Source organism: Danio rerio, chromosome 3 (assembly GCF_052040795.2).
Source record: "Danio rerio strain M-AB ecotype USA chromosome 3, GRCz13ab, whole genome shotgun sequence".
Lineage (NCBI taxonomy): Eukaryota > Metazoa > Chordata > Actinopteri > Cypriniformes > Danionidae > Danio > Danio rerio.
In genome coordinates this window covers 65,960,001-65,980,000 of record NC_141023.1, presented here as the reverse complement: position 1 = coordinate 65,980,000, position 20,000 = coordinate 65,960,001, and the positions used below count along the sequence as shown (strand labels likewise).

The 20,000-nt window shown below is 38.9% G+C and overlaps 1 protein-coding gene and 1 long non-coding RNA gene across 17 annotated transcripts in view; one reads left to right on the top strand and one right to left on the bottom strand.

Annotated features, from left to right (window-relative positions):
* LOC147846131 (uncharacterized) overlaps window positions 1-1,801 on the bottom strand; it is a 5,129-nt gene extending 3,328 nt beyond the window's left edge. Inside the window, exon 1 of the long non-coding RNA XR_015481512.2 lies at window positions 1-1,801. This exon is cut by the window's left edge and continues 244 nt beyond it. This is a non-coding gene — a long non-coding RNA (uncharacterized LOC147846131).
* Window positions 1-20,000, top strand: part of si:ch73-366l1.5 — a 49,958-nt gene that overhangs the window by 26,258 nt on the left and 3,700 nt on the right. For 3 of the 16 annotated variants that reach the window (XR_015479343.1, XR_015479342.1, XM_087241818.1), the window contains exons 3-4: window positions 1,363-2,224; window positions 6,367-6,472. Coding sequence is in view for 5 of the 16 variants with exons in the window: in XM_087241818.1 (XP_087097944.1) it covers window positions 1,363-2,224; window positions 6,367-6,472 (968 nt within the window). In the remaining 11 variants the exon portion in view is untranslated. 16 annotated transcript variants of the gene reach the window in all.

The following is a 20,000-nucleotide window of genomic DNA, read 5'->3' as shown; positions in this document are numbered from 1 at the left end:
ATTCAGAACCTGCTAGCAGCAGCATAGCACAATTTAGAACATATATCTCATCCAAACCTCAAGGACTTGACAGCTTTTATTTTTCAGATATCGTAAAAATGCTTTTTTTTCCCTATCAATATTACCCATCATGCTTGTTCTCAGTCTTCTTGATCAGCTTGTTGTTGACATTCTGCATCACCTAATCTAATAATGGCGCAAATCTACCGTTAATCCTAAACGTAACCTGTCTGGATAACCTTAATCCCAACAGACTCCAATACAATCCAGTCTTACTTTGCTGGTGCTTCAATATAATTGAGGTCAGTTTACAGAAATCGACACTATTAGCATTGATTTGGAGGTTTTATAAACAATAGTGTGAGCTGTGATGTTTCTACTTAGGCTACATCTAAATTCTATGACATCACCTCCCTCAAGACCTCATAATCACCATGAGTTATCAAGAAGTCACTTGGAGTTTGAAAGGCTTGTGCACCTGTTATTCGCAGGCTTCTGGGAGTGTATGAAAGTGGTTGAGCCATGGCGATTAATGCCAGTGGGTTTGGACGAGGGTTGGTCAGAAGAAGTACAATCTTTGTCCCCTTGTCAGGGACAGGTGCATGTTAAGGATGACGTACTGCAAATGGCAGCTGTCACACAGACGCACTCTATATTACCCACATGGGGCATGAAGCTCTGCTGAATCTGCTGTTCAGTGCCGATATGAATGCTTGAATTTCCCCAAGTTGTAAACTGTGAAGTTGTGTAGTATTATATACAGAGTGTGAAGGAGATCTTTTTAACTTGCGTTTATGCCTTGTTTGCACTGAGCGGCACTGTTCAGTTCAGGTCAGTACAGTATCAGGGTGACCTCAAAAGTTTTTGGTCTTTTCATCATTCCAGTTTGCAGGTATTTTTTTTATCATGATTATATATATTTTTAATATATTTTAATACCCCCCCCCCCCCATTGCAACAACATGCCATCACTAAGACTGTGCCATCTCTTATGACACATGCCTGTTGTTCACATAAGGCATGTTCAACAACTGATCCTGGAAGTACTGCTTGGTCCCCCATCCCGATGTCAATCCCAGTATGTGTTTGTGTTCAAACAGAAGCCACTTTACCAAATGTATGGTAATTCAGCAGCTTCAGTCGGCAAATATGAACTCTGACAGACACCAAGAGACAGACAGGTTGCACACCTGATCTGACAAACAAGTTGTAGTATCTGGTTATGTCTTTCAGTGTGGTGTTAATCGGCCTATTGAATAACATATACACCTTAATACATAAAAGATTTTACTTTGTTTAAACTGGGTGCAAATAAATGAGCTAAACCGACACTTATTCTTCACCCTTTTCTCTGATTTCTAGGCAACTCCAGAGCCAGAGCCCAAGCCTGAGCCTGTACCTGAAGCAGTTGTAGAATCTGCACCTGTAGAAGAGCTAAAATCTGTGCCAGAACCCGTCACAGAGCCAGAACCCACCAAGAAGCCGGTCCCAGCCCCAGAAATTGTGCAAGAGACTATTTCTGCACCAGAACCTGTAAAGGCACCTGTCCCAGCACCAAAATCTGTGGAAGAGTCTGTCCATGTAACAGAACCTGTGAAGGCGCCTGTCCAAGCACCAGAACCCGTAAAGGAGTCTGTCCCTGCACCAGAACCTGTAGAGGAGCCAGTCCAAGCACCAGAACCTGTAAAGGAGCCTGTCCCAGCACCAGAACTTGTAAAGGAGCCTGTCCCAGCACCAGAACCTGTAAAGGAGTCTGTCCCAGCACCAGAAACTGTGAAAGAGTCTGTCCCTGTACTAGCACCTGTAAAGGAGCCTGTCCCAGCACCAGAAACTGTGAAGGAGTCTGTCCCTGTACTAGCACCTGTAAAAGAGCCTGTCCCAGCATCTGAACCTGTGCCTAAACCAGTAAAGGAGTCCGTCCCAGTACCAGATCTTGTGCCTGAACCAGTGAAGGAGTCTATCCCAGAACCTGTGCCTGAACCAGTAAAGGAGTCCGTTCCAGCATCAGAAGCAGTGAAAGAGTCTGTCCAGGAACCAGTGCCTGAACGAGTCCAAGATGTGCCCATCCCTGAACCAGTGTCTGTGCCAAGCCCTGAACCAGCACCTGTGCCCGCCCCAGTAACTGAGCCAGAGCCTGTGTCCACCCCAGAGCCACTGTCTGTACCTGCCACTGAAGCAGAATCTGTCCCGGAATCTTCAGCCCCAGAGGTCTTCGAGAATAACGGTATGTATGCATCAGTACTCTTAAAGGGTCACGAAACACCAGAACACATGTTTTGAGCTGTTGACAGTGGTAAATGTGTCCCACACTGCTAAAAACACTATTAGGACACCTATATCTCACTAAAAAGTGAAAATTGGTTGTTTTTGCGTTATTTCGAGCAAATTCGTACTTACTAGCTGCGTCACGGCCATGAGATCTTAGCGTGTATTCCAGCGTGTAGACTGGACGTCTGTACCAAGGCATCCCGTATTACGTCTCTGAGTGCGTTCTCTGATGAGTAAGACTTGGTTCAAACCAATCAGCGCGCTCTATTATGTATGCGCTGCAACTTAATTAATATGCATGTTAGCTTTCTTAAGGCTGATTTATACTTCTGCGTCAAACGCCGGCGTATGCTACGGAGCTGACGCAAAGCCCTTCGCCGTGGCCGTCGGCGTCACTGACGTGCACCTCTCAAAAAATGTAACTACATGTCGCAACGACGCGTAGCGCAAGCTCTGTGATTGGTTGGCTTGGTAGTGCTGACGAGTCTGGGCGAGACCGAGAGCCGCGCGAATGGCGCAAGCGATTGTTTACAAGTGTGGAGTCCCGTGAAGGAGCTCCGAATGGAAAGTTTTGTTTTGTGTTTACCTCATAGTTAAAGTTGTTGCACGTCCGCCGGTTCCTGCTTAAAATGAGCGAGTTTGAGTCACTTGTACATCCCGGAAGTGTTCAGGAAAACCAAAACAGAAGCGAAGAAACTCGACACAGAGGAACATTTACACCTCACTGCCAACTAGCGTTCAAGAAGTGTTAATGCAGACCAACAGAGACAGCGCGCAGAAGTATAAATGCACAGCCACGCGCGTTGCATGCGCCAAGAGTTACGCCGGTCACCTGACACAGAAGTATAAACCAGGCTTAAGACTGTACCTGAAACAGTGTTCAGACAGCAGAGAGACCCGTGTTGCCAAAAGTTGTGGGAAAAGGATTGTTTGGAGATACGGGTCGCCAGTGTTGCCTTCATAATGTGAAGGTTTTGTTTTCATTTTCTCTCTATGAGACGCTGCTAGACTCACGTGTGGATCTGTGTACGCGACGCGCGGCAGAAATGCGTTTGTTTGGAATATTTTTTATTCGAGAGCATTTCTCATCTATGGTGAGATGTGGATTTGCTGCTCGTCTCCTTTAATAAAGACGCAGCTCCAGTATGAGCTGATTATCCTGTCTACAGATTCGGTAAGTGTGTGCGATCAGCGCCCTTTCTTTGTTCGTTCAGATGGCAAAGTTATAGTTGGTATGGTCAGCTGTACTCTTTCAGTGTTTACAGACAGACCTTAGTCAGAATGATTTCTAAGTTTTTAGTTCACAGTACGTTAATATCACTACAATATTGAAGGATCCGTTAAATGCTGCTCTCTGTGTGTAAACACGTGAACACTGTAAGTAAAGTATTGCAGGCCGTCGTGTTGAATTTTCGCCACATTTTGTGACAGGATAGTTTACACACACACGGCTTTCTGACCTCCTGAGTGCATCCGAGTTACAGAGAAATGCAGAGGCTTTTTTCTCTAATACGACGTGCGGTATCAAACATCCCACCGTCATTAAACACACTGTCTCTCCTGCGTGTGTGTTTGTACTCGGTCAGAAGCGCGTGCCCAAATGGCAACTCCCATTTTTATTCAAACCCTGCCCATTTTTCCTCCCCCGACACGCCCACCCAAACAAAGCTAGACACGCCCACTTTCCTGATTTTTTCCAAACTAGGTGTGAAAACATCCTGCTGAAATGGGGGGTTTCATGGCCCTTTAAGGCTTGCCGACAGACGGTTTTTATAATTCTGCTAAACACCAGACGTCCTCTTTTGTGCCTTTTTATGTCTTGTTTGACATTTTAGATGCGTATTTGAAGAGTTCACACTGCAGCATTTCATTGGACTCTTTATTATTATTGCTCGGCGAAAGTAGTTAGTTGGGATCCTGTTTTTTTTACCGCCAATCTTTCGTTCTCTTCTTGTCATTCGCTGCCGTGACTCTGCTAGTCTCATTATCCTCCATAAGAGCGGGTGTTTTAGTGCTGGCAGAGATACACACTCTTATTCGACCCACTCAAACACTGGATCTTTGTGCTCTGCGGCTGTAAGCTGACGCCTATGTGTAACTGGGTCCCGGTCGCACACTTCTTTTGTTCCCTCAGTGCAACATTGGCTTCTAGGTTGCAATTTCTGCTGCGTTCGCATCCAGGAATCAGCGGGGGGTCCTAGTTTGCAAAGAAACAGAGTTTGTAATGCAAAAACATGCCGGTTTAGGAATCACAGGGTTCATACAGGCATGGAAAACCTGGATAAGTCATGGAGTATTGACCATAGTGTTTTTGGAGTTTTGGGAAAGCCATTGAAATTAGTTTAACAAATATCTGTGTACCTGAATATAGGTTAGCTGTTTTCACTTCTTGGCCAAAAGCATGCTCTCATGTTATTAGTGCTGTGCAAGCATTCTTCCTAAACACATCCCTTATTTTCCTATGCCAATGTTGACAGGTACTAAGGGTGTCACGATCCTCCAAATCTTCGATTCGATTACATTTTCGACTCTAATGTCACGGTTCGATTTTCGATTATGAATAATTAATTAATTAATAACGAATTAATTATTTGTAGCCTACCGTTTAAACTACCTGACCTGCATGGTCTTTGTTTTACCCATAAACAAATCATACAGTAAATGAATAAAGGCAAGATACACACATAATTACCACCTGTCATTCACTTTTTCTGCGGGACTCGTGAATAGGCAGTGATCTGTGTCGTTATAATGGCGTCGGTAAAAAAGACGCACAACCAACAGGAACCAGCCAACAGTATCTGAGGTGTTCGCTAAAATGACTAAAGGCTGATTTATACTTCTGCGTCAAACGCTGGCGTATTCTACGGCGCATAGCCCTTTGCCGTGGCGTCGCTGACGTGCACCTCTCAAAAAATGTAACTACACGTCGCAACGACGCGTAGCGCAAGCTCTGTGATTGGTCGGCTTGCTAGCGCTGACGAGTCTGGGCGGGACCGAGAGCTGTGTGAATGGTGCGAGCCTGATGGAGCGATTGTTTACAAGTGTGTAGTCCCGTGAAGGAGCTCCGGATGGAAAGTTTTGTTTTGTGTTTACCTCATAGTTAAAGTTGTTGCACGTCCGCCGGTTCCTGCCTCAAAATGAGCGAGTTTGAGCCACTTGTACATCCCAGAAGTGTTCAGGAAAAGCAAAACAGCAGTAAAGAAACTCGACACAGAGGAACATTCACACCTCACTGCCAACTAGCGTTTCAGAAGTGTAATGCAGACCAACAGAGACAGCGCGCAGAAGTTTAAATGCACAGCTGCGCGCGTTGCATGCACCGTGGGTTACGCCAGTCACTTGACGCAGAAGTATAAACCAGGCTTAAGTATAAGTGAGTGAAAGATTGAAGCAGTCTACCGACCCGCTGACTGCCTGGACCCGTTGTCTCGAGCGCATGGCTGTGAGTGCGTCTGTGTCTGTGTGGTCACGTGATGTGCGTTTTTAGTGGTAGTGATGAAAGCTGCTCAGAAATGCTACACGCCACTGTGGATGTCAAATCGTTGTCGTTCTAAAATGCCATTTAAAAACAAAGACAGTGTAAACAGGGCCTGAGTGTGTACTTTTCACGAGCGGATTTGCAACGGGGGCGGGCGGAGGATCGCGATGCCGGTGTTGTCTATCGGACGAACCCTAATACGTACATAGCAGAGCTTGCAAAACTTTGTTTTTTTTGCCGACAACACGAACGTTGTCAACATAACTCACTGGAAATCCAAAATGCTTACACACCAGCGACTTCATTGAAAGAGGAGAGGGTTTAAGCTCTGTCGACGGGTCTCCTGCGTCTGCAGTTGAACAAGCACTTCAACAAGCCGGTTTTTTTCCCGCTTGGCAAGCCAAGCTGACGTGACATGGGGGCGTGGCAGCATCGACGATTCTATTTTTTGATTCGATAATCGAAGTTGAGCATAAAGTTTGATCGATTTCGATTTAAAATCTGAAATCGTGACACCCTTAACAGGCATGAACAATGATCACATTGATCACATACCAAGTTATTTTGTAGCAGAGTAAAGTGCGTGATTTTGATGTTCAGTGTTGTGTTTCTCTCAGACGTAGCCTCCGCTGTGGCGTCAGATGAAGCTGAGCTGGCCGACACTAAGAAATCCACCAAGTTTGAGAAGAGATTGACCAAAGAGGAGATGGAGGAGGAGCAGAGGTCAGTGTTTCTGCTCTCTTTAGTTCATCATCTTCCAACAGTCAATCCAGCTTTCACTGTTTCCACTTCATAAACAGTTCAAGTCAGAATTGTTAGCCTTTCTGGATATGTTTTCCCCAATTTCTGTTTAAAGGAAAGTAAAAAAAAAAAAAACAATAGTTTTAATAGCTCATTTCTAATAACTGATTGTCTTTGTCATTATGACAGCACGTGATATTTCACTGGGTGTCCTTTAAGATACTAGTATTCAGCTTAAAGTGACATGTAAAGGCTTCACTAGGCTAATTAGGGTAAGGTTAGGGTAATTAAGCAAGTCATTGTATAACAGTGCTTTGTTCTGGAGACAATCCAACACTAATATTGCTTAAGGGGGCTAATAATATTGACCTTAAAATTATTTTTTTTTTAAATTAAAAACTGCTTTTATTCTAGCCGAAATAAAAAAAGACTTCCTCCAAAAGAAATAATATTATAGGAAATACTGTGAAAAAAAATGCATAGTTGCAATCTAAACAACTACATTCTTGACTAAAAAAGCCTCAAAAGTACATTATGTTGTCCAACAGCAGTAATATTTGTCAAACTGTAGTGTCTCTCTCATTGTTGCCTGCTGTATGTGGGCGGAGTAATACACAGAGGTGAAGGGTGAAGAGGCCTTTGTGTGATGTTACTGGCAAAATATCGCACGGCTATCAGCCAATCAGATTCAAGAATCAGAAAGAACTGTTGTATAAATATATTTAAGTATACCAATATAGATGGGAAATTTGTTGTTGCCCGTGAGGAAAACCAATCATAAATCACACAGAAGTGTTTTAAATGAAAAAGCACAAGTTTCCTGTGAGGGTTGGTGGAGGGGAGAGAATATATGGTTTGTATAGTAGAAACAACAGTACGTCTATGGTAAGTCCACATAAAGACAGCTGTGTGTGTCTGTGTGTGTGTGTGTGTGTGTGTGTGTGTGTAGGTGCACTGTCCTCATGTTGTGCTCTGCTCCTGCTTTATCTTTGCAGGATAGAGTTGACAAATGACTTTACCGCTCTTTAAACAGCAGCAGGCTGTAAAGCCGCTGTCACGCACTGGTAAGGTAACATTTACTTCAGCTTGACCCCTGACCCTCTCGTCCTTCCCGTCATTACACACGAACACGCATACAAACACACTCACACACACACACACACACGTTGCATCACTGTCTGATCCTTCCTTTCCCATAATAACCTGCGCACCAGATTCACCCAGAAATCACCCAGACATTTATTTCAACATGATAACCTAGAACTTCTTTGTTTATTCAGCAAGGTGTTATGTAATGTTATGATGTGACATTATCGTTATCACTACTTCGCTATCATCATAACATTATCATTGTGCTTCAATGAAAGAAAACAAACTAAACTTTAAGTCATTTACGTAAGAGTTTATGTAACTATTCAGTAATTATTTTTGTTTTTAAAGTCTCTTTTTTTCCTTGTGAAGCTCACTTCGTAAGACTTTACTTCATGGAAGTGTTCATAAGACTGTCACGACACCTTTATAACCATTATATAACACACATCATGAATATGAATGAGATTTTATGTATGCTTATGACAGCTGTCATTCGCTCATTCATTCATTTTCCTTCGGCTTAGACCCTTATATATTAGGGGTCACCACAGCGGAATGAACCACTAACTATTCAAGCATATGTTTTACGCAGTGGATGCCCTTCTAGCTGCAATCCAGTACTGGGAAACACCCATACACTCTCATTTACACACACACACACACACACTTTGGCCATTTTAGTTCATCAATTCCCCTGTAGCGCATGTGTTTGGAATCCAGAGCACCCAGAGGAAACCCACGCCAACACGGGGAGAACATGCAAACTCCACACAGAAATGCCAACTGACCCAGCTGAGACTCGAACCAGCGGCCTTCTTGCTGTGAGGCCACAGTGCTGACCAATAAGTCACCGTGCCGCCCTATTGGTTCAAATATGTCATTTTAAATGCATAGATCAACTTGACATCAACATAACCTGTCATAAATCTGTCATAAACATGATCGTCATCAGGCCATAATAACTATGTTTATGACAGGTTATGTTTCCTTGGCAATGTGAAGTTGTCATGACAATGACAAACAGATTATGATGTTCATTCAACATGCAAACTCCACAGAGAAATGTCAACTGATCCAGCCGAGACTCGAACCAGCGACCTTCTTGCTGTGAGGCCACAGTGCTAACCACTGAGCAACCGTGCCGCCCCATTGGTTCAGTTATGTCATTTTAAATGCATAGATTGATCGTCATGACAACTTGACTTAAATAAATCATAACCTATTTTGGCCATGACAACTTGACGAAAACATAACCTGTCATAAATCTGTCATAAACATAATCGTCATCAGGCCATGATAATTGTGTTTACGACAGGTTATGTGTCCTTGGTGATGATGATGTTCATTCAACATGCAAACTCCACACAGAAATGTCAACTGATCCAGCCGGGACTCGAACCAGCAACCTTCATGCTGTGAGGTGACAGTGCTAACCACTGAGCCACCGTGCCGCCAGGTTATGATGCATTTATGTCAAGTTGTCATGACAACGCCATCTCAAACAGAGTCATCCTCGCATTTAAAATGTCGTAACTGAGCGAATGACACTTGATGACAGCTGTCATAAGCATGCATAAAACCTCATCCATATTCATGACGTGTGTCTCATCATGATTGTAAAGGTGTCATTGTTACTGCTGATTTCATTAGATTTATTCATTATTAAAGTAACAAATGTTTCATTGTTTCCATAATGTCATGCTTTTATCCTCCCTAAACATGCCCAAACACCTCTCTGTAGTGCATGAAAATAAAAAATAAAACCTTTGTGTTGTGTAGCGTGACATGAGAGCGAGTAAATGGTGACAAAAAGCAGATTTCTGGGTGAATTCTCCACGGTCCCTTCAACACTATGATCACTGTGTCTCCTCAGCTCACACTGCACAACACACACTCAGAATACAGGTCACTGAGCACACATGAGGCCTGTGCATTATTATCATCATGATGCGATTACAAGTCATGCTTTCGGTGGAGAGCGTGAACGTGGAGCAGAAAACCGGATATGAATCCAAATTACTACTACCTTATATTATTTATAGCTAATAAAGGTGCATTTGGACACTTTACCCTGCACATTTGATGTCTTAATGCATTTTATTGAAGGATTTTGACAGTTGTGAGAGGCTAAATGTCAATAATCATTCTCTACACCAGTGTGATTTATAGACACTGGCAGAAATGATGACGAAAAGAAAAGCCATGTGTTAACCCTGCTGAAAAATCCAGCTTAAACCAGCCTAGGCTGGTTGGCTGGTTTTAGCTGGTCGACCAGGCTGGTTTTAGAGGGGTTTTGGCCACTTCCAGGCTGGTTTCCAGCCATTTCCAGCCTGGTCTTAGCTAGTCAGGCTGGGAGATGACCAGCTAAAACCAGCTTGACCAGCCTAGCCAAGCTGGAAGTCCAGCCAAAACCAGCTATATCCAGCTTAAACCAGGCTGGTCAAGCTGGTTTTAGCTGGATTGGCTGGTCATTTTCCAGCCTGACCAGCTAAGACCAGGCTGGAAATGGCTGGAAACCAGCCTGGAAATGGCCAAAAACCCCTCTAAAACCAGCCTGGTCAACCAGCTAAAACCAGCCAACCAGCCTAGGCTGGTTTAAGCTGGATTTTTCACCAAGGAAAACATGTCAAAATATGGTAGCAACATGGTAATTCATGCTAAAAATGTGTTAAAACACACTAGGCATGTGTTACATGTTAAAATATGCTAATACCATGGCAATTTATGCTGTCAATGTGCTAAAACATGTTAGCCATGTGTTAAAACATGTTAAATTTGTGCTAGCAACGTGGTAATGTATGCTATCAGTGTGCTAAAACATGTTTGGCATGTGTTGAAACATGTTAAACTGTCTTAGCAACATGATAAATCATGCTAACAATGTGATAAAACATCAGCTATGCTAGTCATATGTAAAAACATGTTAAAATGTGTTAGAAAAATGGTAATTTTAATGGTAATTTATGCTATCAATGTGCTAAAACATGTCAGCTATGCGTTAGTTGTTTAAAAATGCTAGCAAAATAGTAATTCATGCTAACAATGTGCTCAAACTTACTAGCCATGTGTTACAATGATCAAATATGCTAGCAACATATCAATTCATGTTAACAATATGCTCAAATATGTTAGCCATATGATAAAATGTTAAACTGTGCTAGAAACCTAGTAATTTATGCTAACAACATGCTAAAGCATGTTAGCCATCTGTGAAAACATATTCACATGTGCTATCAACATGGTAATTCATGCAAACAATGTGATAACATGCTAGCCATATGCAGAAACATATTAAAAAGTGCTAACAACATGGTAATTTATGCTATCAATGTACTTAAACATGTTAGCCATGTGTTAAAACACATTAGAATGTGCTAGTAACATGGTAATTAATGCCAAAAATGGGGTAAAACACGCTAGCTATATGTAAAAGCATGATAAAATGTCCAAGCAACATAATACATGCTAAAAGTGGGTTAAAACACACTAGGCATGCGTTACATGTTAAAATATGCTAGCAACATGGTAAATTTTGCTAGCAGTGTGCTAAAACATGTTTGCCATGTTAAACCAGTTACAATGTGCTAGCAACATGGTAATTTACACTACCAATGTGCTACAACATGTTAGTCATGTTTAAATGTGCTAAGAACATAGTGATTTATGCTAACAATGTGCTAGTTAGCCATGTGTTACATGTAAAAATATGCTAGCAATATGGTAATATATGCTATCAAAGTGTTAAAATGTGCTAACAACATGGAAATTCATGCTAAAATGTGTTAATTCACTCTAGAACTATGTTACATATCAAAATATTCTATCAAAATGATAATTTATGCTACCAATGTGCTAAAACATGTTAGCCATGTATTAAAACATATTAAAATATGCTAGAAACATGGTAGTTCAAACTAACAATGCACTAGCAACATGATAGTTCATGCAAAAATTTGTTAAACCACACTAGCCATGTGTTACATGTTAAAATATGCAAGCAACATAGCAATTTATACTATCAATGTACTAAAACATGTTAGCCATGTGTTAAAACACATTAAAACATGCTAGAAACATGGTAATTAATGCCAAAAAAGTGGTAAAACATGCTAGCAAGATGTAAAAACATGTTAAAATGTCCAAGCAGCATGGTAATTCATGCTAGATATGTGTTAAAATATGTTACATGTTAAAAAGTGCTAGAAACATGGTAATTTTTGCTAGCAGTATGCTAAAACATGTTTAACATGTGTTAAAGCTTGGTACAGTGTGCTAGCAACATGCAAATTTGTGTTACAAATGTGTTAAAACGTACTAGCCCTGTGTTACATGGTAAAACATGCTAGCAGCATGGAAATTTATGCTATCAATGTGCTAAACATGTAAACCATCTGTTAAAACATTTTAACATGTGCTAGCAATATGGTAGTTCAAGCTAATAATGTGAAAGCAAAATGGTAATTAATGCTTACAGTGCGTTAAAACACGCTAGTCATGCGTTACATGTAAAAATATGCTAGTAACATAGTAATTCATGCTAACAATGTGCTAAAACATGCTAGCCATTTGTTAAAACACTAGAAGTGCTACGTCTTTGTGTTTTTTCCTTTATTACGTAACCATAAGTTGAAATGTTAGCTTATGAAGCTTACCTTAGCAAGTCTTTCTCAAGCCAGCATGTTTGTTCTGACTTTTGCTAGTAGTTTTATTATTGATCAATCAAGTAATTCTGTTAAATCAGTTTAATTCTGTATACATTTCAGTAGGAGTTAGCTTGCAATATGCAACCTAAGTTCATCTCCTGGAATTAAATTGTGAGTTACAGGCATTTTGAAGGGAATCTGAATGCCTCAAATGCTGCGTACAGATCAGTGCTCTAATGTATGGAAATAAAGCCCAGTTTCACACACAAAGGAGATGCAGTACACGTCATTTTCTGCTGATCAATTAATACTTGCATAATCTCATGCATTTGAAGTAGCAATATCTGATTGTCCCAGTGAAAGATATATTTGGAAGACATTTACTGTCCCTCACAAGGATAACAGATGCTATTATTCAAAGTAGATGAGAGTTACCAGAAATACTTTTCATTGCAGTTGAAATATATGGAAGTAGCTCTAGAGAACATCCTGTTTTTTTTTCTTGCATGCTTTTGCATGTGCTCTAAATGGGAATCGGTGGCTTTAGCATATTTAGAGACTATTAAATAGATCGTATTATGCTTTTTATATTGATGATATCACTTATTAGAACATCCCGAGGCCCATATTTATAAGGAGTTTGTTCATATTTTAGATTTCCATCACCCTCATGATTTTTTCAGGATGTGCTAGGAAGCACCATTGATGTGTTAATGTGGTCAATCATGTGTGATTCACAGTATGGTCATTGTACATCAGACGTCTTTATCTGGTAAGATCAAGGAAAACCGATTCCTCATGGTGCCTTGAACATTATTGTAGGCCACTGCGGGACATCCTTCAAATCGTTTTCATTTTCTGTAACACTGAGTCATAACTTTGTCCTAATGACTAAATGTGATTGCATAAGAACAAATGCTAGCAAACATACTAGCTATTCGTTAAAATATACTAGTAATATGGGAATTCATGCTATCAGTGTGATAAAACATGCTAGCCATATGTTAAAGCATGTTAAAATGTGCTAGCAACATTTTAGTTAAAACACACTAGGCATGTGTTATGTTAAAAATGCTAACAACATAGTAATGCATTAATTACCATGTTGCTAGGACATTTTAACATGATTTAACATATGGCTAGCATGTTTTATCACACTGTTAGCATGAATTACCGTGTTGCTAGCATATTTTAACACATGGCTAACATGTTTTAGCACATTGTTATCATGCATAACTATGTTTTTAGCATATTTTAACATGTAACAAAACATGTTAAATAATCTGTCGACATGGTAATTCATGCTATGTATGCGCTAAAACATGCTAGCCATATGTTACAATGTGTTAAAACATGTTAGCCATGTGTCAAATGTTAAAATATGCTAGTAACATAGTAATTCATGCTATCAATGTGCTAAAACGTGCTAGCCATGTGTTAAAACTTATTAAAATGTGCTAGTCAAATGGCAATTCGAGCTAACAAAGTGTTAAATCAAAAATGTACTACATGTTAAAATATGTTAGCAACATAGTAATTCATGATAATATTGGGCTAGAAACGTGTTTAAATGTTAAATATTGTTTTGACATGGTAATTCATGCTATCAATGTGCTAAAACATGCTAGCCATGTGTCAAAACGTATTAAAATGTGCTAGCAGCATGGTAGTTCACGCCAATTTGCTATCAAAATAGTAAATCGAGCTAACAAAGAGTTAAAACATGCGCTACAAGTTAAAATAAGTTAGCGACATAGTAGTAAATGCAAACAATGTGCTAAAACATGTTCAAACATGTTAAATATTCTGTCGACATAGTAATTCATGCTATCAACGTGCTAAAACATGCTAGCTCAAACATGCTTTGTGTTAAAACTTATTAAAATGTGCTAGCCAAATGGTAATTCGAGCTAACAAAGTGTTAAAATAAAAACATGCATTACATGTTAAAACATAATAGCAACATAATAATTCAATGCTAACAATTAGCTAAAAACATGTTTAAACATGTTAAATATTGTGTCGACAAAGTAATTTGTGCTATCAATGTGCTAAAACATGCTAGCCATGTGTTAAAACTTATTCAAATGTGCTTGTAACATGGTAATTTAAGCGAACAGGATGCTAGGAGAATGGTAATTTGAGCTAATAAAGTGGTCAATCATGCGTTACATGTTAAAATGTGCTTGGAACATTTTAACACATGCTATCAATGTGCTAAAACATGGTATACATGTCTTAAAAGATGTTAAATATTCTGTCGAAATGTTATCTATGTGTTAAAACATATTAAAATACGTTAGCGACATAGTATTTAATGCTAACAATGGGCTAAAACATGTTAAAAAGTTAAATATTGTGTCGACATGCTAATTAATGCTATCAGTGTGCTAAAACATGCTAGCTGTGTCAAAACCTATTTAAATGTTCTAGCGACATGGTAGTTCAAGCTATAAATGTGCTAAAACTTGCTAAAACCTGTTAAATATTCTGTCAACATAGTAATTCATGTTATACATGTGCTAAAATGTGCTAGCTGTGTGTTAAAACTTGAAATGTGCTAGCAAAATGGTAATTCGAGCTAACAAAGTATTAAAACAAAAACATGTGCTACATGTTAAAATATGTTAGCAACATAGTAATGATAACAATGGCCTTGGAACACATTAAAATATGCTAGCAACATAGTAACACATGCTAACAATGTGCTAAAACATGTTATCCATGTCTTAAAATTTTTTAAACATTCTGTCGACCTGCTAGCTGTGTTAAAACATATAATAATACGTTAGTGACATAGTATTTCATGCTAACAATGGGCTAAAAACATGTTAAAAAGTTAAATATTGTGTCGACATGCTAATTAATGCTATCAATGTGCTAAAGCATGCTAGCCATGTATTAAAATCAATTTAAATGTACTAGCGACATGGTAGTTCAAGCTAACAATGCTAAAACATGTTAAAACATGTTAAATATAGTAGCACAGTAGTTTATGCTAAATGTGATCGCATGAGAACAAATGTGTGTGCGAGAGCCTTCACTAACTTTGTTCAAGCGTCTCTCCTGCATGTTTTCCTGATGGGCTTCGGTCAGATTTTAAGGCTGCACAGCTAACACAAGCTTTAACCCGTAACATCAGAACAGCACATCTGCCCACGGTGAGTCACATGCTCCTTTATTTACTCCACTAATCAACACTTTCATCTCTCATAACACACTCATTATGATCATCACTGGGATCAGCAGCATGAGGATGGCCAGCCTAATGTGATTAGAGGGGAATTACGGACAATTTAAGGCAAAAGAGATGAACATTTTTTCATGCACTGCCTATTTTGCTTCAATGACTTGTGTGTTTTTAGACTAGTACAAATAACACTTTTAAAATGCACATTTAAGTGTTTATTACGCTTTATATTTTAAATATTGCAGTGCTCAGCATATATGAGTATACACACCTCACAAATCTATCTTTTAAATGAATATTTTCTGCAGGATGAACGAAATACTCTTATGTTAACATATTTTAACGCATGGCTAACGTGGTTTAGCACATTGTTAGTATGTATTTCTATGTTGCTAGAATATTTTAACATGTAACAACATAGTAATTCATGCGAACAATGTGCTAAAACATGCTCGCCATGTGTTTACATGTTAAACTATACTAGGAACCTAGTACTATATGCTAACTATGTGCTAAAACATGTTAGCCATATGTTAAAATGTTAAATATTCTGTCAACATGGTAATTCATGCTATTAATATGCTAAAAAATGTTAGCCATATGTTAAAAACATGTTAACATGTGCTAACACATTGTTAGCATGTATTACTCTGTTGCTAGATTATTTTAACATGTAACAACATGGTAATACATGCAAACAATGTGCTAAAACATGTTAGCCATGTATTAGCACATGTTAAATATTCTGTCAACATAGTTATTCATACTATAAATGTGCTAAAATATGCTAGCGATATGTTTAAACATGTTACAATGTGCTAACAACATGGTAGTTCAAGCTAACAGTGTGTAAACATGTTAAAAAGTGCTAACACTATGGTACTTGATATGAACAATGTGTTAAAACATGCTAGCCATGTGTTTACATGTTAACATATGCTAGGAACAAAGTACTATATGCTAACAATCTGCTAAAACATGTTAGCCATATGTTAAAATGTTAAATATTCTGTCAACATGGTAATTCATGCTATTAATATGCTAAAAAATGTTAGCCATATGTTAAAAACATGTTAACATGTGCTAACACATTGTTAGCATGTATTACTCTATTGCTCGAACATTTTAACATGTAACAACATGGTAATACATGCAAACAATGTGCTAAAACATGTTAGCCAAGTATTAGCACATGGTAAATATTCTGCCAACATAGTGATTCATGCTATAAATGTGCTAAAATATGCTAGCGATATGTTTAAATGTGTTACAATGTGCTAACAACATGGTGGTTCAAGCTAACAGCGTGTAAAACATGTTAAAGTGTGCTAACACTATAGTACTTAATATGAACAATGTTAAAACATGCTAGCCATGTGTTTACATGTTAACATATGCTAGGAACAAAGTACTATATGCTAACAATGTGCTAAAACATGTTAGCCATATGTTAAAATGTTAAATATTCTGTCAACATGGTAATTCATGCTATTTATATGCTAAAAATATGTTAGGCTTATGTTAAAAACATGTTAACATGTGCTAACACATTGTTAGCATGTATTACTCTGTTGCTAGAATATTTTAACATGTAACAAGATGGTAATACATGCAAACAATGTGCTAAAACATGTTAGCCATGTATTAACACATGGTAAATATTCTTCCAACATAGTGATTCATGCTATAAATGTGCTAAAATATGCTAGCGATATGTATAAACATGTTACAATGTGCTAACAACATGGTGGTTCAAGCTAACAGCGTGTAAAACATGTTAAAATATGCTAACACTATAGTACTTAATATAAACAATGTGTTAAAACATGCTAGCCATGTGTTTACATGTTAACATATGCTAGGAACAAAGTACTATATGCAAACAATGTGCTAAAACATGTTAACATCTGCTAACACATTGTTAGCATGTATTACTCTGTTGCTAGAATATTTTAACATGTAACAACATGGTAATACATGCAAACAATGTGCTAAAACATGTTAGCCATGTATTAGCACATGTTAAATATTCTGTCAGCATAGTGATTCATGCTATAAATGTGCTAAAACATGCTAGCGATATGTTAAAACATGTAAAAATGTGCATACTGACCTCCGGGAAAACTCCCGATCATAGATATATGTGTATATGTGTAATTCTTCAGCAGCTTGGTACCGCATTAATTTCAAAGGAGCCCTACCCTGTACTAAAATGGGGCTCTACTGATGCATTCCTTCTAATAGACAACAGGGTAGACTACATCTAATGTATATATCTATGCTACATAGATATCCAAAAACGAGTCCTTCATTAAATCAATAGTTAACTGTAACTACGTCATCTTTGTTGACAAATGAACTATGATTATTTTGCCCCTGTTTATTTCAGAGTATATCATGCTGTGCGTGTGTATGTCTGTGTGTACGCTTGTGTGTGTGTGTGTGCTTGTGAGTGAGGGAGCAGACACTAAGCTGCAGAGCATCTGAGCTGAACTCATTTATATTCATGACCCTTACACTGTAACTACGTCCCCTAAAGTGTACAAAATACTTTTGACAAATGAAGTATGATTATTTTGCATGTGTTTATTTCAGAGTACATCATGCTGTGTGTTTGTATGTGTGTTTGTGAGTGAGGGAGCATGCACTGAGCTGCAGAGTATTAGAACTGAACTCATTAATATTCATGACCCTTCCAAATATGGTCAAAATGAAACTTCTGATTCTACTGGGAGTTCCTGTGGTTGAGAATAAGCCTATAAAAACCTTTCTGGTGAAACTTTGTATTTGCCTAAACCACAAATCTACAATTTAGATATCAGAGATCCAGTCGTTGATTAAATCAACAGTTACAATGTAACCACGTACCCTTAAAATAAAATGTAACCAAATATTTTCTTGACAAATGATGTATTATTATTTTGAATGTTTATATGTTTAGAGTACAACATGCTGTGTGTTTGTATGTGTGATTATGAGTGACGGTGCAGGCACTGAGCTGCAGAGCATTAGAGATAAACTCATTAATATTCATGACCCTTCCAAATATGGTCAAAACGGAACTTCTGATTCTACTGTTAGTTCCTGTGGTTGTAAATGAGCATATAAAACCCTTTCTGGTGAAACTTTGTACTTACCTAAGCCACAAATCTACAATTTAGAAATCAGAGAATGAGTCGTTGATTAAATCAATAGCTACAATAAAACTATGTCACCTTAAAATAAAGTGGAACAAAATACTTTGTTGACAAATGATGCATGATTATTTTACATGTGTTTATTTCAGAGTACATCATGCTGTCCCTGCTGAAAAATCCAGCTCAAACCAGCCTAGGCTGGTTGGCTGGTTTTAGCTGGTCGACCAGGCTGGTTTTAGAGGGGTTTTGGCCATTTCCAGGCTGGTTTCCAGCCATTTCCAGCCTGGTCCTAGCTAGTCAGGCTGGAAAATGACTAGCCAAATCCAGCTAAAACCAGCTTGACCAGCCTGGTTTAAGCTGGATATAGCTGGTTTTGGCTGGACTCCCAGCTCGGCTAGGCTGGTCAAGCTGGTTTTAGCTGGTCATCTCCCAGCCTGACCAGCTAAGACCAGGCTGGAAATGGCTGGAAACCAGCCTGGAAGTGGCCAAAACCCCTCTAAAACCAGCCTGGTCGACCAGCTAAAACCAGCCAACCAGCTTAGGCTGGTTTAAGCTGGATTTTTCAGCAGGGGTGTGTTTGTATGTGTGTTTGTGAGTGACAGCGCAGGCACTGAGCTGCAGAGCATTAGAGCTGAACTCATTAATATTCATGACCCTACCAAATATGGTCAAAACAGAACTTCTGATTCTACTGGTAGTTCCTGTGGTTGTAAATAAGCATATAAAACCCTTTCTGGTGAGTTTTTTGCCCTCACCTAACCACATACCTACTATATAGATATCAGAAAACAATTTAACATAATTAAATGCTCGCTATGGCACCTTTAAACCCACCTATACCACTAAACCTGCCCCTAAACCTCAACCAAATGTGTTTTTTCTGAGCATTTATGGGTTTATTTTCATGTACATGTGTGTGTTTGTGAATAATAACACTTATCTTGTGTTTGTATTTTTCAGAGATGCTGAATAAAACAGAAGTGTGTCTAATATCAGCCTCAAGGATCACTGGACTCTGGAATATTTGCCATTGTACACTTTCCCTTTTAGTTTTCTGTGCATTTCTGCCTGTGAATAGCAAGCTTCCTCCAGCGAAACACCAAAGATTAACATCAGATTTTCATTTTTTTTTTAAATAGACACAGATGTACAAAAGCTAGTTCTAATGATGGCTTTGAGATTATGAAATGTCTATTAAAGCAGTAATGAAGTGTTTGACACAACACAGCACTCTGACTGTGATTATTATTTTCTTCTTCCATTTGAATGTGTGTATTCTTGTTAAATCCCATCATGCCCCCTAATGGACAAAACTGTGACCGTCAGCGGCTGATGGACATAAATCACACCAGCGCATGAAGAAATGTGGAAAACGTGCTGAGGTTGTCATGTTGCTGGATGTGTTTTGAGAATAAAAGATGGTGAATCTCATAAAAATGCTCCAGAAA